The 26,449-nt window shown below is 41.9% G+C and overlaps 1 protein-coding gene across 1 annotated transcript in view; it reads left to right on the top strand.

The window, feature by feature from the left end:
• The window catches only part of Lrmda (leucine rich melanocyte differentiation associated), a 1,010,022-nt gene that overhangs the window by 812,642 nt on the left and 170,931 nt on the right, over positions 1–26,449 (top strand). The window contains exon 6 of the mRNA XM_041634087.1: positions 11,083–11,173. Within this exon, the coding sequence (XP_041490021.1) occupies positions 11,083–11,173 (91 nt within the window). The remainder of the gene's footprint in view (positions 1–11,082; positions 11,174–26,449) is intronic.

The raw sequence follows: 26,449 nt of genomic DNA, 5'->3' as shown, positions 1-26,449 counted from the left end.
ACATACATGGCATGCATTCACACACACATACACACACACACAAACACAGACACACACACAGACACACACAGATACACATACACACATACAAACACAGACACACAGACACACACACACACACACACATACACACATAAATAGAAAAAAGTACATCATTTTTTTTTTAAAAAAAAAAAAACAACTGAAAGGCCGTTTAGGCTGTCCTTATCTTGTTTAGGTTTCTCTTTTGTCTTAATAGCTTTCTTTTATTGTGAGAAATCTGCATTTGCAGGTTTAAATGTATCTCATTTTAAAAACCTCCTAAGGCTCAAGAAAGTCCCAGAGGTTAAGAGCATTTACTCCTCTTGTAGAGGTTCTGAGTTCAGTTCCCAGAATGCACAAGGTTCCTCATTCCAACTCCAGGGGATTTGATGCCCTCTTCTGGCCTCTGTAGGTTCCCACTCAGACATGGTGCACACAGACGCATGAAGACACACACATATACAAATAAATAAATGCATGAATCGATATTTAAAAATAAATTGGTCAAAAGTTTCCTAGTTGTAATAACTTTAATTAAACCTCTAAAGAATGACATCTGGAATATAAATGTGTTTAAATTTCAGAAAATTGACAATCAAATGTTTTCTCCGCCAACACAATGTTCATTTCATACTAATTTACTATCACAGTTGTATTTTCCAAGAGAGCTTTTAAGGCGGCACACAATTATTTCATCCAGGGTTCAGCAGGTTGCCTCGTTAAGCTTGCTGAGAATCGGGCCCCTTGTGATCCCCAGAAATATTTTTGCATTGATCTGCCATTAAAATGCCCCTTCTAAATTATCTCAAGTTTATCAATAGTTATAAAAAGCTGAGCAGAATATGTAGGGCAAGAGGACCTGGTCCCCAAATGTCAACTAGAGCCAGCTATGGCCAGCACTCAGGATTGTCCTGCCACCTGTCGGATTTGCTTATGCATAACAGGGCATTGATGTCACTCACAGAGGTCTGTTACCCTCTGCGACCTCTGCCCCAGTTCATCACCCCTGAGAGAAAAGAAGAGCCTTTGAGAGTTCCAGCTGCTCCATTTCCGCCATCATTCACTGCCTTGGCCACAAGGCCCTTCTGCAATGCTGAAAATATATGGCCAAGCACATTGGGGGGCAGCACCCACCCTTCCCTTCTTCTGGATTCTTTCGGTTTTCTGTTGTAAGGAAATCCAAGAAGATGTGTCCTCCGTGGATTGCATGTGACAGTGTCTGCTTCTATCTCAGGAATCTGAGGCGTGATGGATAAACTGTCAGCCTTGAAGGATGATGTTTTCTCCATATTTCCATTATGAACCAGGCTGTCATCTCCTAATAAATTTTGTGCATTGGTATCAATTTATTTTTACAAGCAGAGGCCTGATGTATTTGGGAAAGGCTCTGACAGCAGATCTGGCCCAGCTTGACAGCGTTGCCTTCACCTCATTTTGGAAAGCTACTTTGGTTCCAAGGACAGAACTTGACCCTCAGCCCTTGAAATAAGGAGAAAAAAATATAAAAGACTCTGTGAGAGGAAGAGAGACCCATGAGGCAAGTTCCTTCTTCTAAGCCAAAATAAATCAAGCCTGGAGGACTACCATGACATAATATTATTTCTACGACAGCCCTGCAAAGCCAGATGGGAAACGCCGTTGTTGGTGTCTAGCTAGAGATGGCTAAACTGTGGCAGGTACGCAGTTCAAGTTTGGCTACCAGGTTAGGGGGTCTCACTGGCTTTACCCTCAGAAGGACCCCAGGCGTACATTACTGCTCATTAAATGAGAACTAACACGCACTCACGGGGAGTAACTGCCGTGCCGGAGGAGAGAAGCTGTGTGGGTCCGTCTCTTAGAAAGCTTTGAGTCTAGTTGTGGGGGCACAGAGATAGAGAACGGGAAGGAAAACAGTTAGGTTTCACAAGTGGCAGTGAAGATCAGTGCCCTTCTTGGACACTGACCCTTCCATTTTACTAGCCTGGGCAATGGCCACTGGGGGCAAAGTGCCTGGATTTGGGCCTCAGTGCTGGCATTTATGATAACTCAAGAACCTCAGTGAGATCTTGGTTAAATGTTCTAATTTGGCTCATTTTCAGCTTCCCCATCTATAAAACCGCACTGGGAGTTGGAACTGTAGGGTACTGATAGAGACTGGATGAGTTAATGTTAGAGAATGCTGAGCACAGTTCCAGGCACAGAGTACCCACAAACACTTGCTCTGTCTTGGCCTCCTCCCCCTTCTTCCTCGTGCTCCTTCTTTGAACTAGTTTATCATTCTCTTTTACAGACAATAAAACTATGACTTAAAGAATTTAAGTAAAAAAACCTAAAATCACACAGTCAAATGGCGACATTGAGCAGAGAAAAATGTAGAAGACAGTAGACAAGTTTTGGAGCAGTCAAGGGTAGAATCCTTGAAGCTTAATCAGTTGTATTATTATTATTATTATTATTATTATTATTATTATTATTATTGTTATTTTCATTCCTGAGCCATAAAACAGCCTCTTGCCTCTATAACTCCAAACATTCTTTCTATGGATAAAAGTTGTGTGTGTATAATGAGATAGGAGTAAATGCTGTAATTTGGTACAGCTACTTGAGTCTCTCTGCTACTCTGTATGGTTCAGGCCTAACTTTGGTATCTGCTGCCTCTATCTGGGGTTGTAATTGATAACAAGCGGGCCTCTGACAGGGGCACAGGCTGCTGTTTAGTCCTTTATCTTAATGAGCACATCACAACTTTACCCATTCATCACCGCCAGCTGCTGCTTTACCACGTTGGGAATGGCTTTTGGATATCAGATGGCTATTTCTTCAGATTTTCTTGTATTATTCATAACTAATGGATATAGATACAGCACCCTATTGTGTTTAATCTGTATCATTAATATTTTCTCCATTGCCTTCTTAAATTCAGGAGAGCAGCAGCCAGTGCATCAAACCCTAGTCTGCAGCGTTTGTGATTTCTTCCTTCAGATTATGCCGCCATACCACACCGAGACACCAAAGTGACATCACTAGAGAACTTGGAAGAGAGAGACTGGCATCGGATAGCTACAGCAGGCCCAGATAAATTCAAACACAGAAACAGTAGTAAAATTTCCAGATAGAATTAGGAATGATGCATTTTCCATGTTACTTTTGCTGTTAAGATAATGCATTCAACCATAGGTAAATGCAAATTTAAGTTTATTTAAACTTAATTTTCCACAGTGGCCCCAAAACATTTGTGGAAACTTACCATTGTCTTTTGTGAGTTGGTAAAGGCTGATTCAAGCAAACCTCTTCGTATTATCCTCAAAGGCCAGACAGATCAGAAGTACTCATATACCTTCCCAACACTGTTAATCATTTTCTTTCTAGACAAGATGGCAGTTTTATTTATATATCTCTATATAAAACCTGCTGCCTTTTGCGGGGATTGAGCTGTAGCTCACTACAAATACATTACTTGCTTTCCTATACATGCTAAGTAAATTCAGGAGGGATGTTTTTATAGGTACCTTTTACTGTACAGTGCTGCCATTGAGCCCTGGAAACCAAGATTCAGATTCACTGTACAGTGCTGCCTTTGAGCCCTGGAAATCAAGATGAACAGCTTCCAAACTCGTCACATGCCAACTAGGTGCTGTTTGATAAACAATCTGTCCCTTCTTTCATCTCAGTCGTCTTATCTATAAAATGGTTACAACAGATGCACTGCATCCCAGGCTATGGAGAGATGACAGAATGTCTGTAAAATGCCCCGCCCATAAGTACTGCTCCAGAGATAGGATATGCACACCACCTGATGGTTCCATTCTGTCTGAGTTCCAGTGTGCCTGTGTTAAACTGATGAGATTTACAGCAAGAGTGAAGGGGCTGCAGTACTGACCACTGCTCCATCATGCTTCTTTGGATAGCTTATGACTGGTTCTAAATAGGATGCTCTCCTTTTATTGAAATTGCCCGTCCCAATAATGGATTCCTCTTTATTGATAATCCTTCCTCAACACTTTGAGGAGTTGCCTTCATGGGTGCTATATGTTAATTTAGTACCTGGCTTCCAAAACTGTGAGCTCCAGCGTTCTGCACGAGAGACTGTAGCAAAAAGCCCAGGGGACAGTGGTAGAGGTGGTAGCCTGTTAGCCAGTAGTTGGGGCTCATACTCTCCGAGGGTTCCCTTGAAAAGAGGGTGTTGGTACAGGGAACAGCTTAGTTTGGGGTCAGACCAAACTTGCTCTCTCTCCCTAGGTTTTACTTGAGAGCCATATAATTTTGGATGGGTTCCCTATTTTATTTGTCTCAGTTTTCAAATTTTTCATAGGAGGTTAATAACAGCACACAATGTGCTCATCAGGAAGCCAAAGAGTTTGAAAACTTAGTGTATGCAGAATAAATACCAGTTCCTGTGTCACACTTGGTCCTCTCGCTTTCTGTGGTCTTCTTCTCCTCTGACTCTTCAAGTACTTCTGCGAAAACACTTGGCTACAAGTGTGGGCATGGTAGTTCCATCCCCTAGAGTACACATTTAAACAAACCTGAGCACCATGTTTGAAGCTCTGTCACTGGGGAGACTGGGCTAGCAGAGCCCTCAGTCTCCCGAGCAGTCAGCTCAGCCTCCAAGGTGAGTTCTCAGCGCGTAAACAGTGGTCCTCTCTTCAGAAACCCCTGGATGGTATCTGAGGAACACGGGAGGTTGTTCACTGCCATCTACACATAGTGTGTATTTCTGTCTCCTTTGTACTTAGAGATTCTTTGTTGTTCATTGTAAGAAAATTTGCAGGGTTTTTTGATACCTAATATTTAGATTTTTTTTCACTTTTAAATTCATTTGAATAAGCAGCTGCCAAGCATGTTTTGGAAGCTCCTGCCCCAGAGATAGAGAAGTTCTTTATGATTCTCATTCTATGAGTTGATTAAGAAGCAGCTCACAAAAACCCAGAGCCACCATCATTTCTTTCCTTTTGGGATCTTTCCTTCACTCCCTCCTTCCCCATAAATATTTATGAACTGCTGTTCCCAGCCAGATGCCCTTTGGGGTTACTGGCAGAACTAGGGCCCCTGTAGATCAGATAGAATCAAATGGAATGCTTCGGGCTGTTAGCTTCAAAGGGCTTTCATTCCCCAGAGAGGCCTTTGCCACAATCCCCTTCTACCTTCTTTCTGCCCACTCCGGCCTGAAGGCTCTCCTCAGCCACTCAGCTAGGTGCCCAGTTTCTGCCAGACTCTTCCCTCCCTCTTGGTTTTGCAGTCATGGATTAAATCTCATCCCTACTTAATTGTTTCTCCATTCCTTCTCTTGACTTCTGTCTTTGGTGTGACGTAACTGTTCCTGATCTCCAAACAGTCAATGGTTCCAATCCCATCTCTTCATCACTGCATTGCTTCATGCTAGAAGGCACAATGGTACCCTTGTAAGCAGGGCTGGGAACTTCAGCCTTCAGGATGGTTATTCACTGCTGGATTTATTCCTTTGATCTTTCTCTTCCTGTTCTCACCTGTGTTTGATGAACTACAGTAATAATATACAGCCATGCTTCTCAATCTTCCTAACCTGAAATCTTTTATACAGTTCCTCATGTTGTGATAACCCCCAACCAGAAAATCATTTTGTTTCTACTTTATAACTGTCATTTTTCTACCATTATGAATCATAATGTAAATATCTGATATTCAGGATATCTGATATGTGATCCCCAAAGGGGCCATGACCCATAGGTTGAGAACTGTTAAACCACAGTCTTATGTTTGACTGTGAAGTGTTGAACTTAGTCAACCATCATGCCTTGACTTTCTCTTGTTTTCCTGGGAGTAAGTTGAGCGCAAGGACTAAGAGCATATAGTTCACTTTAGAAAGTCAGTATAGGTACTTTTGAAAACTTGCCTGTAGGATGGATAAGAAACACGTCCAGACACGGTTACAGTTACCCATGTGCAGAGGTCAAGCTAGAGGATTTCTGAGAGTCCTGGTAGGAGTTGGTACCTCTTCATGACCCATATTAATCATGGTGAAATTTTTTGATATGCCAGGAATATAAATGGCATTCCCCATCTTGTTTTTCTTGACATCCTCAGCACAGGGCTGGCCTCTGGTAGATGATTACTAAATATTTGATATCTAAACACTCAGTGCTTTTTCTTTTGAGAAGAAAACTAAATGTTTTTAGAGGAGTCAGCTTTCTGCCGTGGTTTCAGGGAATGAATTGTGATCAGAAGTGAAGATTACTTCTACTTGAAAGAGGCTGACAAATTTCCCAGCCCCGGGATCACTTTCTGTGGCTTATGATTTAAGGGTGAGTGAACACGCCAAAGACCTGCACTTGAGCTGAGTGATGGGGGATGAGTTGTGGAGCTGCGGTCTTCTATGGTATTTTGTGAAAATAGTCAGAGATTTATGGCCATTAAACAACTTTGTAGCTGCCCCTCCTTGTTCTGAAGCTGCAGAATCTTCACTCCGGTACTCTGCATCCCATTCCCTGTGCATATCATGATGCTCATGTGTGTCCGCCCTGCGCTGTCATTGTGCATGCACATCGGGAAGGGTCTTGAATGTCACACTGTCATTTTCTATGGTCACTGATAGACAGTCTCACCCTGCAAGTCTCTCCTAGAGTGTGCTGGACTTTCACTGAGTCTTTTCCCATCAAATTCTCAAAGCTCTAGCCTCCTTCCTCATCAGGATACACTGATCTTGACTGCTCTGTGGTATAGTTAAGGGGGAGATTTGTCCTTTCTGTCAGTGACCAGGGAAATGGGTCCTTTTAGTGGAGGGGTCCTGAGAAATGCTGACTTTTGTTTAACTGCCCTGATTTGGGGAAATGGAGTTTCTTTTGGATCTGACACTTCTTGCATGATGGAAATTGCCTTCTGCAAATGTGTTAGCTCCTGCTAACCATTACTGATATGATTTTTGAAAATGTTAGCGGCTCTCCATTTTGAATGGGTGAATAGGCAAGAGGCCTCCCTGTGCACTGGAGATCTTTAGCCCGTCTTATGCAAGGCTGGGACAAACATCTCAAGTCTAGAAATCTGGAAAACATTTTTGTCATTACCTGATTTTTGTTTTGTCTTTTCTGTGGGTCATACTCAGTAGTTTTATGAAAAATACAAATACGATTTTTTTTTTGGTCACAAACACACCCAGAGATGACATTAATCTACATTATAAAAGAACTAGAAAATTACTCGGGGTTGATATTGATAGAAGATGACATGGACTAGACGTGGAAGTCTTTGTATTGTTAGATTTCATGTTTAGCTTTTAAAGATTTCAAAAGTGTGGAAAGGTTTAGACAATAAGAAAACACATAGCCACAATTTAAGATCTGTCATTCGTAATATTTTAATGTATCTATTTCAAACCTGTTCTCTGATCAATAGAAATAACCACGCATACTTTATTAGCTCCAGTCTAATTACCATGCCCCTTGGCAGAGTCAAGGACTTTCCTGAGTTTTGTCCGTATTGCTATAATTTTTAGATTTTTGTAATACAGGAAATCAAACGGGCACATATGCAGGTAAAACCATGCAATGTTTGTCATTTGGCCACTTGCGTTTTCACTCCACAGAAACTTTTGTCTTATCGGAGGTAAGATATTTAAATCAGGCTTATTGCTCTTGGACGCTAAGTATTAGTCTTTCATAAAAGTATATACTATTACAAGACCCACCTCCATCATATTTGTAGAGGTGTATGTAAAGTTTTCTCTAGCTTATGAATTTTATAGTTTTATTCATGTGTGTGCATGTGTGTGTGTGCACACGTGTGAGCAAGTGGACGGATGTGCACATGTGGAGGTCATAGAACAACCCAGGTATTATCCGCATGGATGCCATCCACCACTCCAAGTCACTCAAGCCAGCAACTCATTCCCCTTGGCAGGGGCGAGAGAACAACTTTCTTGCCCCTCTATGTGCCTTAGCATGAGTAAATGAAGCCTGGTGGCTTCAGTGGCTGGTGGAATCACATCCTGCTTTAGTTCCCATGGCCTTTCAGCAAATTGGATGAAATTCTCTCTCAGTTATTGACTGTTTGGGTCTCCTCTTCTTGGAAAGCCCCGGCATTTCGTTTGCCAGTTGTCTTCAGTATGCATTTTTGTTGACTGGAGGATATTCTTTATGTATCCTGAGTACTGGTATTTTATTGTAGCCATGGCAAATATCCTCTAACAGGAGATAAAAGTAAAATGTGAAGCTACAAATCTCTGCCATCGGCACTTAGGAAAACTGGCACGGAATCAAACGTGGGAGAATCTTTACGGTTCCGGAGACTCAGACTTGTCCAGATTCCCTTATGCTTACTGTAGGCGTTTCTTCTTAATACATCTAAAGGAAACCATTATGTAGATGTGTCCTACTTATTGTGCCTCCATTGCCTCATACTCAAGTTTGTGTTGCCTCAAGTCCAAGGTGAGTTCTAGATCCTTTGGCAGACAGTGTGCAAAGTGAAGGAATTTTCTCATCTGTTTCTTTCATATGCTAACCTGGATTTTATGAATTGTGTTTCTGAGGCTAAGATGTGGAGAACATGTGCGTGGATTACACTGAAAAGACCCAGTAGTTTTCATTCTGATAAAAGCCAAGCTGAAGAACATGTACTTGGAATCTTGATTTGTAGAGTCACCCGGAACACTGAGCTGTATAAATCCCACCAAAAAGCCTAGTTTGCAAAATTGTTGTTTTCCTGGATTCTTTCCCATAAGTTAAGTTTATATTAGATTACAAAAATGGATGGTGAGCAGGAAAGTAATTAGGTGCTGGGCATTGAATGGCAGCTACAAGACTCTTGTCCTCCATACAGCTGAAAACAAGTCTCAGTCTCTTTCAGCTGCAGAGCTCAGATGCCGTGTACAGTCAGAGTATTTGCTGAAAGGCAGTGTGTCTTCCCGTTCCTTCTAGGGGAAGCAGCTCATCCCATTATCAACAGCCTAAATTCAAGTCTAAAAATTCCATAAGCACAGCGACATGAAACTCCTATTGGGGTGGAAAACCATGTCTTTTTTCTTTCTTTCTAAACATGAACTGCTTCAGAAACACAGGTAAAAACAAGTCTGGGATATCTTGGAGGAAGTGTGCTGGACGTTCTTCATCCTGTAACTTTATCTGTCCTTCAGCAAACACAGAGAGGCCTTCATGTTTAGAACATGGTTACTGTGTTTCAAGTATCATGTTGGCCATGGTAGACCTCAAAGGCCAAACAGAGAGACAAATAGCAAATGTAGGGTTTGGGTTTTAATTCATCTTCTGTCTCATCCACACACTTGCAGCATCTAAGTGTTCAGTGGGGTGGAGAGTAGCCAGCCTTTGAGAGTTCGGTCCTCTGTGGCGGTGGCTTTTATCTGGCTGCTTCCAGTATACTTGGACCAAGCTTTAAACGCCATGTATGTTCATTATGTTTGCCTTTTCACTGGAGTGGACAAGTATTCTCTCAGATCTGATCCCACCGAGGGACAGAGCTTCTAATTTTGCTCTGTTCAGACTTCTCTCTGTAAGTCTGCCCCGAAAGCTGCTTAATCAAACACCTCAAATGTCAGAAATGAAGTTTAAAGGGTTTCCATGGCAAGCAGGTCTAATCTGCTGCTTAGCTCTGACTGCCGAAGAGCAGGTAATCTCTTCGGAGAGAAGGCCCGCTTCTAGCAGGGTAAACACACCTCGGAGAATGGATTTCTTCTTCTGGAAAGAGAAACGAGGAATTAATGAAATTTACTTTTTCACCGAGCTTTTGGAAAGGTTGAAAGCCTAGGATTTCACTCCTAGCAGATGTTCTTTTTCAGATATTTAAAAAAAAAAAGTTGCATTTGATTTAGAAATCTCTGTTAGGTCTAATGGTGGAGCTTTTGTCAAAGTCACCAAGCTCTTCAGAGGACATATCGGTCCTTGGTCCCAGTCCACGTGAGCTCCGAGGCTGTCATCATGTATTGTTAAGGACATACAGTTCCAGAAAGGGTTAACACTGCAGGCACAAGCTGCCTTCCACACAGTTTCCCACAGGGTAACTAGCCACCATTATTAGTTACAGTCAAAGAGTTCCTGATGTACAAATAGAAAAACAAAACAAAGTAACACCATTTTATATGCCATTTTCTTTTGGTAATTTGAATGATTTCCCCTCCCCCCCCCCGCCATAAATGAGAGCATTGAACTTCCACACCAAGCATGGGGAAGCACTGCCCCCTCCAAACATCTCCATCAGTGTCCAGTTTCCTGTCATGAGGTTGTCCTCATGGAGGCTGTATCATGGAGTTCTGCTTTCCCTTAACCTTCTAGTTGCTGATGACTTGTTGAGAACCATCACCATACTGAGTACCCACAGTCGAAAACTGAAAATCCAACAAGCTACAAACCCAAACCTTTTCAACTCTCACCTGATGTCACAAGCGGAAGCTTCTCCTGGCCCCACAGAACAAAATGCAGGCATACGAAGTCTGTCACATAGCATGCTTGAAGGCTCTGCGTGGAAGATGTACAAAACAACAAATTAATGTCGTGTCCAAATTTGGGTCTCTTCCACGGTGTACCTCATTATGTTTTCACACATATTCCAAACAGTGAAGTATGAGATAGTCTGTAATAAATACTGAATTTGTATTCCCAATTCAAACTCCAGAGGGATTTCTCCAGGGTTGATATTATACTTAGTTCACAGCACAAGGCTGACTCATATATTCTGCTTTCTTCTGTCTCTGTGCCACCAAGTCCGCGTAAGCCAGTCCTGATTCCCGCACCTACGCTGCCTCATCCACAGTAGGGCCATAAGAGTCTGCTTACAGCCAGCACTCACTTTGCCACAATTTCTGGGAGCAAGCCTGGAGCAGACCTGGTCTACAGTGCTTCCTGCCTTTTTCCTGGTTTTCCTCCTCTACTTCCAGCTATGTATAACAGTGATGGCCACAGCCAGTCCTCTATCTCAGAGCACCTCAGAATGCTGTGCCCTACTAGCTCAGACTAACTAGAGCCCATCTCAACAGGTAAAGGAAGGTCAAGTGGATCCCATTCTCTCCAGACTCAGATCCCAGGGAAATGAATTAGTAAACAAGGATGTGACACGGCGTTTGGTGTTTCTCCAAGGTAACATTTTGCTTTTATCTTACAGATTTCCAGTGGGGATGATGCTGCCTCTCCAGAAGGACACCACCAGTACACACCCCTGCCTTCTGCATCCAGAGAGCTTACCAGTCACCGAGGTAGGAACTCAGCTTTCTGTTGCTATCAGTGATTGTAGCCTGCAGACCTGACTGTACAGAACTCTGGAGCTCTGTGATCCTTACTGCGCCTGTCCTGTGACAAAAAAGCCCAGGGATTTTTAGGCTCTTGACGGGAAATCTGTACTAACAAGCCTAAAGATTTTAACCCAGATAAGCAAGGAGGCGTAAACCCATGGTATAATTTTGAAACCCCCTGTTAAACAGAAAGATTATAGTATTTAACAATTACTTAGAAGACCATTCCACACAGTAATAGGAATGGAGAGATGTGGGAACTGAGTAGTATTTGTTAAAATAACAATGTGTGGAAATGTAAGATGTGAAATATGTAATTTCAAAGAGGGTGAACTCTAGATTATAGCTCCAGAAACTTCACTTTGCCTGGCAGCTTCAGAAAGAACCTTGATTTCTGCTGGCTTCTCTGGTCCTGGAAACATAATTTGATTGGTTTGATTCTTCTAGTATTGGAATCCTTTTGCCATTTTGGAGATGTTAAATTTCAAAAGCAAGCAGAATACTGACATAGAAATATCATTTGAAAAAGTCTTGTCCCTTAACCAGCTTCTGGAGCCAAGGAATATGCCACTGGCTGAGCTGGAATTACTGAGGGCAAGAGGAGGTCACGTGGTCTGACGTGTCTACTGTCATAGCCTCCCATGATCAGATCTCTGTTTCTTAACTGGGAATCTGTCTTTCAAAGTTAAATAAGGACAGGCTTAGAAGAGGGACATTGTGTACTTTAAACACTGCTTTCTCCAGTGCAAAAGTCCCATTGGGGTCACTGAATAAGTGCTCTCTTGGTCATCCCGGTTATACTGCATGGATGGAGTAAAAGGCTACAGAGAAGCTTCAGAGGTGGTGGGCTCTTATGTTCTGTATGATTGGGGCATTAATAGTCTGCAAGAAGTGATTAAGAGAGTCATGTCGACCTTCAGGAGTCTGTGACTTGGACTTGACTTGACTGGCTGACCTATGGGCATCGGTGGAATGCTCCTTTATGTGACTTTTGACCTTGTTATAGTCCAGCTGTCATTTTCTTCAAGTGTCAGCTTTGTGAATGTCAGTTTTGCTCAGTCATCTGTAATAGGTACTGGGATATTGCTATCCTGGGGAGATGAAGAGGTCTCTGCAGTGGGTGCTTTCCTGAAGGTCTGGAACACTTCTGTTGAGACTCTTGGGCAGGAATACCCATTGAAAAATGATATTGGGAGAGAGAGTAACAGAGTTAACACTACTACAAAGAATAATGCAAATACTTTAAAAATAGCTTAATTTTTCACCAGTGTATTGTTTTTTGATACCATGGTAACGATAATTGTACTGTATAGCCTACTGAGTAATTTGCACGGAAACTGAAGTCTCTAAGACCCCCAAGTCTGCTTACAAAGACTTTATCTGCCAATGCCATTTAGATTTCACAATAGGAGAATCTGATGAGATGACTGGTACTCCTCAAGAATGAGTCAAATATCATCTGTTAATTTAGTAGTAAAATATAAGCCTTGGAGGAATAAAGGAAGGTATGTTTTAAGCATATTGCGTGTACACAATGTGTGTGTGTGTTGTGATGTTGGGGACCAAACCCAGGTGTCTTCTGTAAAGCAAGCATTCTATTCATGAACTACATCTCCAGTCCAAGTTTTACTAACATTTGATATGTGCAAAAAATCACCAAGAATATAAACCAGTACTCCTGGATAACATCATAGCCTAAAAATTGGAAAAAATAGAAAATGTTATTTAAAGGGATCTAACAAACAATAGCTCAGTTTTACTGAGAAATAGCGCCATAGACTTAATGTACTTATTGCCTGGTCCCCTGGTCCTGGGCTCATAGGCTGAGTGTTGAAAACAGATTCTGCATCATGTAACAGTGTCCTTTGGGTGCATGGTCACAAGGAGACAGAGAGAGACACAGAAGCTCCTGAAGGCTGGCTGTGTTTTGGTATCTAACTAAGGAAATGGCGCAACCACTTTGCTCCATCTTGGCCTGAATTACACAAGCACATGGAAAAAGCCATTGTTGCTTTGGTACCCTAAATGAAACTACTTAATGCCATGCCGTTTTTATATTTAAGGCTATCATTCTAAATTCTGATTATATAAATCAGCAAAGCATTCAAATGCTAGTTATAAATTCCTTAGTGGAAATGACTTGTGAGCACCTATGCCGAGGGCTTTCTTTCACGGTATGAAGGCAATCTATGTCACTCCTGTCAGAATCTTTCCAAATGTTTGATCAACAGTATCAGAGCTAGAACTTGAAAACAGTTTTGATCCACCCAGTTCCCAATCTATTTTCCTTCCGCATCAACAACTACAAAAACTGGTGGCTAGGCACTCGTGTTCATGTGCAAATTGCTGTTTTCCTATGCCTATTCTATTTCCACTTGTCCTTTTCTGTAACTCCCAATGTCGAATTTGATGGGGCCAGAATCCGTGTCTCAAGAGTGGTAGTAAAATGTGAAGAGAAAATGAGCCTAGACTGATGATCAGGAAGTGGTGGACTGGATTCTTCTGTTTGTTATTTCCTTGTATGCCATCTGTCATAAGTGTAGTCATGTGCAGAACTTCCTGATTCTGCCTGAAACTTCCTGCTTTGAGATGTGTTGTGTCTTCTCTCTCTTGAGAGCCCCTAGCATATTTCTCTCCAGTTTCTAATGTAATTGTGCATCTTCTCCTCTCTGTGAGAGCCATCTGTGTATATGTCTTTAACTTCCAGATGGAAGTCATGTGAGAGTCAGAACTAACTCTCTTCCCTCCTTTCTGTCAAAGACTCCTCTGTCCTTCAGTTACATAGTTAAATACCACATTTCCAGGGTGTGGACGGGGCTTCCCCCATTCTACTGTCTACAATCCTGTTTGGTAAGTTTTCCGGAGATACCAATTTTTGTAGGGAGTAGAAAATACTGTACCTACTTTCTTGTATCTAGCATGGGGGTCTTAAAACTCATTGTATATTTTTGGAGGTTTGGATAAGTACCCTGAAATGCACATTGTGTTCTCTAGCCCATGAGAGTTGTGGATACATTAAGTAGTGGGGCTTATTAGGAGGAAATCACATCATGGAGGGAATACCCTCATGTCACAGTTCTTTCTCCTCTTCCCCCTTGCTTCTTTCTATAAGGTGAGGGCCTTCTTCATGTGTGTATATCTGCTATATCATGATGTAATGGTGTGTTCTTTGTATCAGGTTTGGAAACAACAAATCGGCCAAACATGGTCCCCCAAACTGTAAGCCAAAATAATTGTGTCAGGTATCTATTGTTACCATAATAAAAATTTAACTTCCATAAGTAAAAATTGAGTCATGAAACGTAAGGGAAGAGTTTGTGTCTTCCATAGCTATGTGAGGTGGCAAGGGTGAGCACAGTCAGTGGAAGACCTGGCCCTGTTCACCTCCAGCATCAACCCTGTTGTTTTCAAAAGAAAACAAGGGTGGGAGACGTATCTGCAGACATATCTGATGACTCATTGCCAGAGCCCATTTAGCCATCAACCATAACTTCCGAGGGGAGGATGATTTTATTATTATATTAAACAATACCATATTATTCAACATTATATTTGTCAAACATTGATGTTTGAGTAGTAGAGAGGGAATGAGATGAATTGAAGGGACTAACACAATTATTTTCTTGGAATGGATGCTCTCAAAGCAGGAGCTTCATTCTCAGAATGATTCAGTTCTGGAATACATAGGAGCATAGGATGCTTACCTCCCAGAACACTTTCCAAGACGTCAGCATATTGCTGGATTTGAGCTACATCCTTGGTCTCTGCTGATCTCTACTGGAAATCTAGATGTAGTGTCTTCATTGAGTACCATGTTATGAAGATTGTTGACACATTGGTTAGATAAAATTTCTTTGACTATGTTCTATGGACAGAAGACATCCCAGTATAACAGTCATTGCCGATCTATGTAGTAGCTATCAGAGGTAGAATCCACATGAATATAGAGTAGACCGTTGTGTCTTTGGGGGAGCCATTTCTGTTTAAACCAAAAACAATTTTATTCTTAATCTGCTCTTATAACACATGGAAGTAAAGTGGACATTACCATTCTCATTAGACAGGGGTATGCCAGGAACTGGTAAAGGCTGACCAGAGTCACTGAACAGCAAAGATACAGACTATTCAAAGCTCTGTGCCTGTGATTCCAAAGTTACCCCGACTTTCATCCTTCCCATTGGAAACATGGAACAAGGGCTAACTGTGACACTGTGTCAAAAGAAATGGAAGACCTAGAAATTCCCAATGATAAGTGTGCCCATACCACCATGAGACACCAGCAGGGAGGCTAGAGATTCTAAAGGGCCATAGGAAAGCTATGCAGGACATCAGGAGCACTCTCCTGGAGTCCTCAGACTGAAGTACCTGCACAGGTCAGTGACTCTGTGGTAACTCACTTGGAAGCAGCCTCACATATTATGACTGTGTGCATTGCCCTGCTCTTTCTCATTTTGGAATTTTCAAATCCTACAACAGTGCCTCTTTGTGGATAGCCCCTAACCGAGACTGATCCACCGGAGGGGATTCTGGGAAGTGTAATTTCCAGTGAGCAGCAAATCCTGACAAGAGGATAGTGCAGATGGAACCAATAACCTAGCCAGGCTTACCCACTGTCATCTCCCACAGCCGTGACATTGAGGATGTCACTACCATTCTTCTGCATATACATTTTTTTGAATTAACCAAAAGTTCCCTGAATGCCCCTCAATCATGTTTCTCCTTGATGTTTATCAGCCTTGCAAATTGCTGGAGTCACCTGTCATGTTAAGCATCTGAATTTGAATATGCAGAAGAAAGAAAGCTAAGAGTAAGGAAATTTATTTGAGAACTTGCTTGAAGATTTGAAACCCTCCGACTTCACTGTTTATCCACGGTCTCCAGTGTTTTCATTGACATGGTTGCTGGCTGCACATCTTCCTTAACTTGGTGTTTGGTCTATTTATGTTTAGAATTAATTGCCAGGACAATCACAGCATGGTTTCCATAGGGCATATCATAATTACTCATCATTTGCCATTTCCTAAATGGGAATTGCATTTCCTGCTTAGTAGCTGAGCTTTCTTTTTTTTTTTTTTTTTTTTTTTTTTTTTTTTTTTTTTTTTTTTTGGTTTTTCGAGACAGGGTTTCTCTGAGGCTTTGAAGCCTGTCCTGGAACTAGCTCTTGTAGACCAGGCTGGTCTCAAACCTACAGAGATCCACCTGCCTCTGCCTCTGCCTCTCAAGTGCTGGGATTAAAGGTGTGCGCCACCACCGCCCGGCAAGTAGCTGATCTTTCTATCTATCTCTGGGAACAGCTCAGAGGGTGCCGTCCAAAAGAGAAGAACAGTGACTGGTTTTCATTTGTATTATTGTAACTGTTTTAAGCCTAGGATCTGAGAAGATAGATTTTCTGAGAAGCCATAAATACAGTGCTTTGCTTCTACTGATTAAATTAGCGAGTGAAATGAATACAGAACAAGTTAGAGGGGTGTTGTGAAGAGGTAGAGTCTACAGAGACAGGTGTTTGGGGTGGGGCCATGTTGGCCAGGAAAACACACAGGGCTCAGAGGGGCTTGCTTGGTGATTACAGTTTGGCAGGGTTGGGGATGTTGTAGGATTTAGAAGCAATCTCTCTGTTTCGGCCAGTAAGAGTTTTTTATTTTTTTACTTTTGAACTTTGTTTTAATTTTTACCACATTTCTAGGTCAGCCCTCCGGAGATGGGAAAGACAGAGATGAACCCTACAAATAACAGCAAGCCAGATTGATCATAGGACAAACTGACAGTTTTGTTCAGTCTTGCTTCCTAGCTCCCACCCCAGGCAGGTGTCTGTCCTGCTACCTTTTGGTCATCTTTGCCCATTTGAAAAAATGAAATAAACCATTCAATGTCCTGGTGACAGTTCCAGGTAGAGCCCACCTCAGCTTGACCGTGACTAAAGTAACGCACTTATTTGTGGACTATATCATCTGTTTCCTTAAGACAGCTACACATGAGATAATTCTTTTTCACCCCCAATTGGCACTGGGGCCTAATGTAGGAGAGCCTTTGGGTTCAGTATTCATCAAGTAACAATGATAACATCAGCAATAATGGTAATGAATTGGTAGATGTTTGCTAAAAGTTTATTAAAGCTGATAGATAAAAATGTATCCGTAGAACACATGCTAAGACCTGGAAACCAAACAATGAGAGAGAAGAGGGAAACGCTCCCTGGTACGATGACACATTTAGCAGGAGGATTTGTGAAGGGAGAGTAAGGTCTTGACATGTCTTTCAGTCCCCTAGCCATGCCTGAGCCTTGGCTGCAAGGGGGAAGTACATGTTGGTTTCTGATGGGGAACTATTATTAGCGTTTTCTAATTATGTAAAATGATTTCATCTGATGACATTTTGAACAGAACCCATTACTTTCGACTCCTTTCTTTCATAATGCTTTTCTGTGCATATTCTTGGTGGAATTCTCAGATGCCAGGTGAAGCTCAAGGCTCCTTTATTTAATGAAAGTGACTCGTGATTTGACAGTTGTAGCTGACAGGTTTATTTCATCTGTGTGGCAGTGGGAGTCTATTTTCTGTGTGTGTGCTCTGTTCCTACGTAAAAGGACTTTACTAAGTGCCAAATAAATTGTACTTTTCCTTTGATTCTAGACCTTGCCGGAATGGTTTAAAAACTGCAGTCTGGGTCATCAAATTCATCTCTCCGCTACTTTGCAGGGTCAATAGCTTCGCTGTGCACCAAGCTGGGCTGGGTGGATTGGAATGGAGGGTCGTGAAGATTAAAACTTCTGAGTGTATATAGATGGATGTGCAAATGTGTGCCGGCTGTCTGGGAGGGCGGCAGTGATGGAAGAGCAAGCCAAGTGGAATCTGAAGACGGATGAATTTGCTAGACTATTACCAAGACTGGCATGGACTTTAGCCAGGAGCTTTAAGCAACCTCCTTCAAGCACATGAAATCCATAAGGGTCTGTTTCCGAGCCTTTTCCTCCAAGGATGATTTTTCACTTGCAGTCCCACAGAGTTTTTCATTTCTGTTCTTTGGGCAGAATTGTAGTAAGCTCACAGACACAGACAAGCTACCAATCTGGTTCTTCTGCCCCTGAAGCAAAGCAAGGACCGGGAAAACGAACTCCACTTCCCCTCCCCCCAAACAGTATCCTTACCCCAGTAAACTGAAAGGTGAGAAAAGGTGACCTTTTTCCCTCCCTCAAAAGACAAGCTAAACAAAATGTGGTAATAAATATGTCTCCTTGAAAAAAAATATGGAGATCCAGAATGCATGGGAATACCTGGTATGAAAGAGTCCAGATGTGCTGGTGACTCTAGGACTGGGCTGATTCTTTGAGGCTTTGTACTTACTTGTGAATGGATCTCATTGTATATAGCAGGTTGACCTTGAACTGATGATCCTCTTGCCTCAGCCTCCCCAGAATTCACACTGTTGTTATGAACCATCACACTTTTATTGTAAAGAGGGACTGAGATGTGGTCAAATATGACCCCAAGGACAAGGATTCCTATGAGCAAAGGTCACTTCAGGGAAGTGTGTGCTGTTTCCAGCGCCTATGGTAGAATTTGAGAACTCTGAAATAAAGCATATCATCACTGTCTCTGAAGCCTTTATGTCTAGATGTCAAATGAATAAGGCCTTCGCGCTGTATAACTTTACACAATAGTGCTTGACACAAGGCATGTATGTGCCATGTATTCATAGGGAAGGTGGATTCAGGGAAGAGGGGATCAAGCATGGCCATTTAGAAGATGTTGAACTTGAACTTTGAAGAACATACAGGGAAGCTGGAGGACAAAGAAAGGGTGTTCCAGAAGAAACATCGTGAAGGAGCAGAGGAGAGAGACTCGAGGCAACTGAGGAGAGATGGGGATATGGTTGGGAAATAGAAATTATCAGTGAAGTTCCTTCATATATGTATGGTGACCTTAAATTAAGGCAAGTCTGGACCAAACTGAGGAAGCTCTATTTGTTTTAAAACAGTGCTGTTGTTGTGAAAGGATTTCATTCTTTAGGTGAGGCTGACCTTAAACTCATGATCCTCAGTCTTCTTAGACCTTGGATTGTTCCCCTCAGATTATAAGAGATGAGGTCAGATATGAGTCCCGAAAGGACAAGGATTCCTATGAGTATTGTAGCATGTCAAGACATTGCAAGCATAGGGACTTGGAGTCCAGAGGCCCCTGGGGAATGAGAATCAAGAGACTTGGCTCTGGATTTAGAAGCTGTTGATATCCTGATACAGGCTATGAGTCGGTGTGTTACAAATAAGCAGGCTTCTAACAAAGGTAGTGTAGGTGACAACATGGCAGCCTGCTGGGACCAGAGCGCACTGCCAGTGGAGGAGAAGTGGGGACACGCAAAGGCAAACTTAGGGCTACCACGGCATCTCTGTTTGAGGTCGCCAATGGTCTTACTCAGCAGGGCTCAGGCATTAAAGGAAATAGCTTCTCCATCTCATTTACTTTGTGATTCGGGCTTTGATCCTGAAACATACAACTCTGCCTCAGTTAGGATAGGGTTGAAATGTCCCAGTGGATCTAGGTGTGGAGCTTCTTTCAAGAGACACACGCGAGACCAGGAGATGAGAGTGCAGTGAAGAAGCCAGCCTGCCCTGTGGGAAGCTGTGGTCTGGTCCTGTTCCCCAACACTGGTCCTCCTCACAGGATTCCCCCCCGCCACTCGGGCATGCACTATTATCTGGCCTGTTCAATGGAAGATTGGGGGAGTTAATGTTCTGAAGTTCATGGCTATGGGAACGAACATACAGTAAGCAGGAGACACAGCCACAAGAATTTGTTGACTCCATTGTTTGGCCTACAGTTGAGTTAGCTACATCCTTTGGAAAGGGAAACCTGGCCTGTGCATTTCATTGCTCGGTCACGAGCATGTGCAAAAGAGTCGCGGGGAGTCCGTGCCTTTGGTCTAGACTGCGCTGCTGAAAGCTACGCGCAGGAGGTACAGTCCCAGTTCCAGATCCTTCAAACTCTGTTTCCTAGCGTCTTGTATAAAACCTTACTTGTTGCCCCAGAATTTTCCCTTACATAGTGATTTTACAACTTTTTTTTTGGAACAAATAAACAAACATCTGGAATCATGTGGTACATTTAATTAAAAAGTTTGCATTTGGCCAGAAATGGTAAAATCATGAAAAATGGACTGTTGGTAAGCCCAAGAAGGCCAAAGGATGACGTCGTTGGCCGCAATGGCTGCAATGGAGAGGCAAGAGCACCTGTTCTGTGCGGCCCTCTGTCCTCCAGTGTCCCCATTTCGGCTATTAATATTTACTGCTTTGCTTTTTATTCATTCTAATGAAATTTTTTTTGGCTGGGCTGGTCAAAGTAGAAGGTTGTTATTTTTCCAATAACTTTGGATTTGTCAGGCCGTGTGTGCTTTTTAAAGGGGGTGGTTTTAGGAGTCAGTGGCTTTCCTTTCCCTTTTTCAGAATTCCACATGTTTCAGGTCACTGCTGAGGTCCATTTCTGTTTCTCCCATCAGTGTGTGGTGCACAGGTTTCCTGAGAGCTGGTCACAGGTGGATCTGGTCAAGGGGACAATAGAAATGCGGGAGTAGCCAGGAACTCTGCCTTCAGGAATCCTATTGTCTAATTGGACATAGCAACTATACTAGGAAGACAGGAGGCTGAAGAGGAGGGAGTGTTGGAAAGGTGAATTATACTGCGTTTACTGAAGACATTGCAGGTATTTTGTTTGCAGTTCTGGAGCTGAACAAGACTGCCTTCTGTAACTTGGGTAAGTACTCCAGGGAGCTGAGTTAAAGAAGTAGGCTGTAAGGACACAGAAGGGCTGTGGAAAGCACAAGGAAGGACTCAATAGTCATTCCAAGTTGACTTTTTGTTTGTGATGTAGAAACTGAATAATAGAAAAGTGGCAGACTGGCTAACACAATGCCGCCCCCATGGCTCTTTTGGTGATGGTAAGGATTACAGTGGAAGAAAATGCATTACCATGCCCATTGATTGCATTATCTGGGCAGCAGTTCTCAACCCATGGGTCTCAACCCCTTTGGGGGTGGCATATCAGATATTTACATTATGATTCATAACAGTAGCAAAATTGCAATTATGAAGTAGGAAGAAAATAATGTTACGGTTGGGGTCACCACAACATGTGGAACTGTATTAAAGTGTTGCAGTACTAGGAAGGTTGAGAACCACTAGGTTAGGGGGAAAAAAAGCAAGAACAGAAATAATGTTGTTCCCATCATTCCTGATTTCTGGAAAACTCTCAGAACATAGTTCCCTCTTAGAGTCAGCATGACGGACTTCATTTTGATTTTTAGCCTGTGCTATGGGGGCCCAGTGAAGGAGATTACTGCAAAATAATGGGTTTCTCTGATGTTTATTTAATAGGAGTATTAAGATAGAAGGATTGAGAAGAAGCCTTTCATGAAGAGGAAGCCCGAGTAGAAATCACCTTTGGGTGGTTTGAGGCCATGAAAGAGATGCTCTTCTGATTTCATTTCCGATCATAGCCTGGGCACAGCAGGGAATGAGCATGCCTAGCAGGAGTTGGTTGCAGTTATTTTACTTTTCTGCCTAGTTTCTTTTCTTCAAGTGTGTCTAGGGTGAAGCCAAAGAGTTATGTTTGCATGGCAAGAGAAGGGCATTGAGCAATTTGGTTTTGCAAGAGTACCGTTCAATATATCTCTCACTTGAGTATTTACACCCAAGACGAGGCTATTGTAAGGCTAGCAGGTTTTCTTTTTGGCGAGAATGTGCAGGAGGCAGCCAGGGGCTAAAAGCAAGTGAAGTTCTTTTATGTTAGTCTCCAAGAAAGGAGAGGGCTATTGAACTCCCGTATGATTTGGAAATGGGGACCCAGGAATCACTATTCCCTGAAGCCTGGACCTGGAGGGTCTGCTCAATGCCTTTGAGGTAGCCTGAAGGACTTGAAATGATGCTTTCACAGCTTTCAAATCCTGATGGGGTTTGATCAAGGATTCTCTTATGTCAAGGCTAGCTGTACTTTTTCATCAAATGAAAGCAGGGGTTTTCCCTTTGACCCCTCTGGACTTCTTGCAAGCACAGAGAGATGTAAAATCATCCTGGATCAAGGCCACAGTTCCTGGCTCTTAGTAATTTATTATTCTTATGCATCTGCTTCCTTAAATACTCTCTGCAGAAGCATTAACATGAAAATAAAGAGTACAATAACTTGGAATTTTCCATTCGTTGCTCCCTTTTTCTAGTAGGTCAGAGTTCTGTCCATAGGGATAGCATGCGAATTCTCTGCTGTTGCAAGGCAAGGCTTTCTCAACTCAATGGCAAAAAGAGTGAGGAGCCAGGAAAATAATGCAATGCTAATTTCCAGTATAGACTACCCCAAGGTCCCTATATAAATTGTTGCTCCCTTTCTTCGATTCCCACCTTCCCCAAAAGGAAAAAAATGGCCTGTGTTGTTAGGAAGGACATCTGTGGGAGAGCAATAAAACATCCCCTCCCTGGTGGATTGGCTCTTTATTCCTTAGTTATCTTTCCGTAGCTCATCAGTTCCTCCCAAATTAAGGAGAGTCCAAGAGAATAAGACAGTCCTTTTTGGTTTTGATTAAGGAAAACCATCCAATCATACTCCTCTACAAATTTTGTTTTTTCTCAAGAGAGAGCTTTCCTTCTTAGGTCTAATTTATCCTGTCTTCATCTGCTCCATTGGAATTTCTCTGGAACTCCTGCCTCCTGTGGTGCTGAAATCAAATATTCCAGATCCCTAGGGGAATGGTAGGCAGGACAAGGAAGGCGGGCATAGCTGGAACAGTAAGAAGCTCAAAGGCCTTAGAAAGTACATTCTGTAGCCTGTTTTCTCCTTGCAGACCCCACAAGTCACAGTTTTGCTCCGGAAATGCTCACTGAGCTTCCAGAGTGTATAAAGCACTGTTGAAAGTAAGACAGTGCGTAGAGCAGTGTTGGGGCTTAGGAAGTGATCCCCCAAAGCATGGTGCCTGGATATTCTCAGAGGTGCCTCACAACTGAAGTGTTTCTAACTTCCTCCTGTTGCCCTGCCTCCTCCCAAGCTCATCACTCAACTCCCAAGACAAGCCACAGATTTGTTTGCTTCTCTTTTCCAACACATGTCTTTGGCCAGGAGCACCTTTGCAGAGTCAACCGTGAAGCCTAGTAGGACTCTAGCCTTTCCCAACCCTTCTGAGCAGGAACACAATGAAATGATCTGACCAACATTTCCAGAGAGTGTGTTATGTGATGTTGACTTCAGAAACTCCAGTCCTATACCTGAGAGGGGGGGAATGTCTGCAATTGGAACACACACACACACACACACACACACACACACGCATACACACACACACACACACACACACACACACACACACACACGAAGCAACAAGTCCAGAATGAATAGGAAGAAAAGAAGTGAAAGCACACATCACTGGACTCTGGGTTTACTTTATGCCCAATTCCTCTATTTAGGAAATTTCCCTTTTGACTCTTAAGGTAAACCCAGTTTTTTGTTATATGCAAGAAAGCAAACCAAATTGTCCTGGAAAAAGTTGCAATAAAAGGGTCTGTTGATGGGGTGGGCGTGACATCACACACCTATTATCACAGAACTCAGAAGGGTCAGGAAGGGGGACAGTGACAAGCCAGGCTCAGCTCCATAGTACCATCTTATATCAAAAAACCAAAATATCCTTTATTTGTGGCTAGAAACCAAATATGAGTGAGTACATCCCATGTTCCTTTTTGGGTCTGGCTTACCTCACTCAGGATAGTGTTTTCTATTTCCATCCATTTGTATGCAAAATTCAAGAAGTCCTTGTTTTTTACTGCTGAGTAATACTCTAATATGTATATATTCCATACTTTCTTCATCCATTCTTCCGTTGAAGGGAGCCTAGGCAGTTTGGATGCTCACCTTAGGAGACCTGGATAGAGGTGGGCGGTCCGTGGGCTTCCCACAGGTCAGGGAACCCTGATTGCTCTTCGAGCAGATGAGGAAGGGGGACTTGATTGGGGGAGGGGAAGGAAATGGGAAGCAGTGGCGGGGAGGAGGCAGAAATCCTTAATAAATAAATTAATTAAATAAATAAATAAAATAAAAAATAAAAAAGCAAAAAAAAAAACCCAAAATAATGAGAATGGACTTGGAATGTGAATAAAAGAAAACAAGGATCATGGAATCTATAGCACAAGCTGGAACTCAAGCAGCTGGACATTGAAGAAAATAAGGGTGCTGTAGAATGTTAATGTAATTTTGATTTGACTGAAGCAAAACAAATGTATGCTCTAGTGGTGCAGCATACACTAATTTATATATACATATATAAATGTAGTATCTATATAAATAATAATGTATATATCTAAATAAAATATGTATATATATCATTGTTATTCCAGTTAGGGTGATTGCATAACAAGTGATTTCCAAATTTAGTGGTACAGAATAATGGTTTCTATGTGCATAGATTCTGAGAGTCAGAATTCCAAGTGACGGAATGAGGAATGTCTTATCACTGCTTGATAATGTTCAGGACTTTGGTAAAAAGCTTGTCATCTGGAAGCTAAGATCAACTAAAGATTCATGTGCTCGCAAACTCTCAGTGATGGTGGCTGCTCTCCATCTGGGCTTCTCTTTGGCATTTTCTCTGTACATCACTTGTACATCCTCATGGCGCGGGCAGAGTCCCAAGGGTGAAAAAGAGGATGAGCCAGGCCTGAGTAGTGTTTTTTCTGACTCTCGTCTCAGAAGTCATATTTCTTTGCCTTGCTCAGCATAGTCATGGCTTGCCCAGGTTTTAGAGAGGCAAACCAGACTGTTCTCCATGACCGTGTGGCCAGGGATCCTGAAGAGACTATGAGATCAGAAATGTTATTCAGCTCATTTTTGGCAAATTCAATCTTTCACATTAATATCCTGGGTCTTGGATAAAATTTCAACAAACTTTCACAAGTAGAGGTTGTATAAAAATCTCTCAGGTCACAGTATAATAAAAACAGGAATAACAGAATCAGATCATACAAGTTCCTTTCCATCAGAAATTTTCCAAAATCCTTCAATCTCAAGTCAAAATAGCCTGAAAACCGAAACTGTAGGATTACAAGGGAAATAGAATAATGAAATCCCAATATACCAGCAGGCTTAAGACCATCAATAGATGGAAAGAGGGTACTTCAAGGATACATGCTAATTTGAAAAATCCCAAAGAACAAATAAAATGTTTTTTAAATGAGAATGTAAAATTAAAGTTCACATGGGAAATAAATAAAATAGTAACTTGGATAGAATAAAGAAGAACTATGATAAGAAACAATTTGTTCTACCAATTGTCAAGCATATACTAATTTACTAACCAAAACAATGTAGCGTTGGCATGCAGTAGTGTAATCCATGCAGTGGATTACAAGAGGGATTTTTAGGACACAATAAAATGCAATATTTGTTGAGTATTTGACTGAAACCAGTTCAGCAAAACCAAAGGAAAGTGGAATTATTTCTTAAGCTAACATGATATTTAAAAAGGAGAATACAAAATAATGTAATAATTCAAAAGTGATCTTTGCAAAAAATTAAATCACCTCTACTATGGAAAAGTAAAGAGAATATACTCATGCAAAATAAAGGATCAGACACATGAGAAAAGTAAAGAATTATAAGAGTTACTGTTAATTAATATGATGAAAATCTAGCTGATAATTTTCTAGGAAAATATAATTTAACAAAATTAAGTCCAGAAGACATAAGAATTAAAAGACTGATTTCTGTAGACATAGTGAAGCTCATGAAGACATGCCACTCTCTGCAAGAGCACCAACCACAAGAGTCCCTCCAGGGATAGAATCCACTAACAGCATGTTACTGGAACCACTGCAAGCTTCACATGCTCTCCCTGCTGTGCTTGCTGGTTTCTGCACACAAATATCCCCATCGTGGCTGATTAGAAGCTGCCTGCATGTTATTACCTAGTAGAGATGTGGGCATATAAACCGGTTCTTTGTGTGTCAATCTAAGCTGACTTTTAGACACCATGTAGATGGTCTCTGCTATTCAGACTGTTAGCATATCCCAAGACATACTTCTGATTTTTTTATTAAGTAAATATGTAATATCTTTTTGGAAAAAATTAAAAGTGAATACTGAGACAATATGTATATATTCACCTAAATTGTAAATGTAAACAGAAAAATCCTAAAGAGTATAATCATAAACAGAAAGGAGAAACACAAACAGCAATTGAATTCGTAAACCAGTAATAGTTATCCTAAGTATGCAATAG

The sequence above is a fragment of the Microtus oregoni genome, unplaced genomic scaffold (assembly GCF_018167655.1).
Source record: "Microtus oregoni isolate MIOR12 unplaced genomic scaffold, Mior012 000045F_ref0000178, whole genome shotgun sequence".
In the NCBI taxonomy this organism is placed as follows: Eukaryota; Metazoa; Chordata; class Mammalia; order Rodentia; family Cricetidae; genus Microtus; species Microtus oregoni.
Note: the sequence above shows the minus strand (reverse complement) of the source record. Positions and strands in the feature narration are given on the sequence as shown.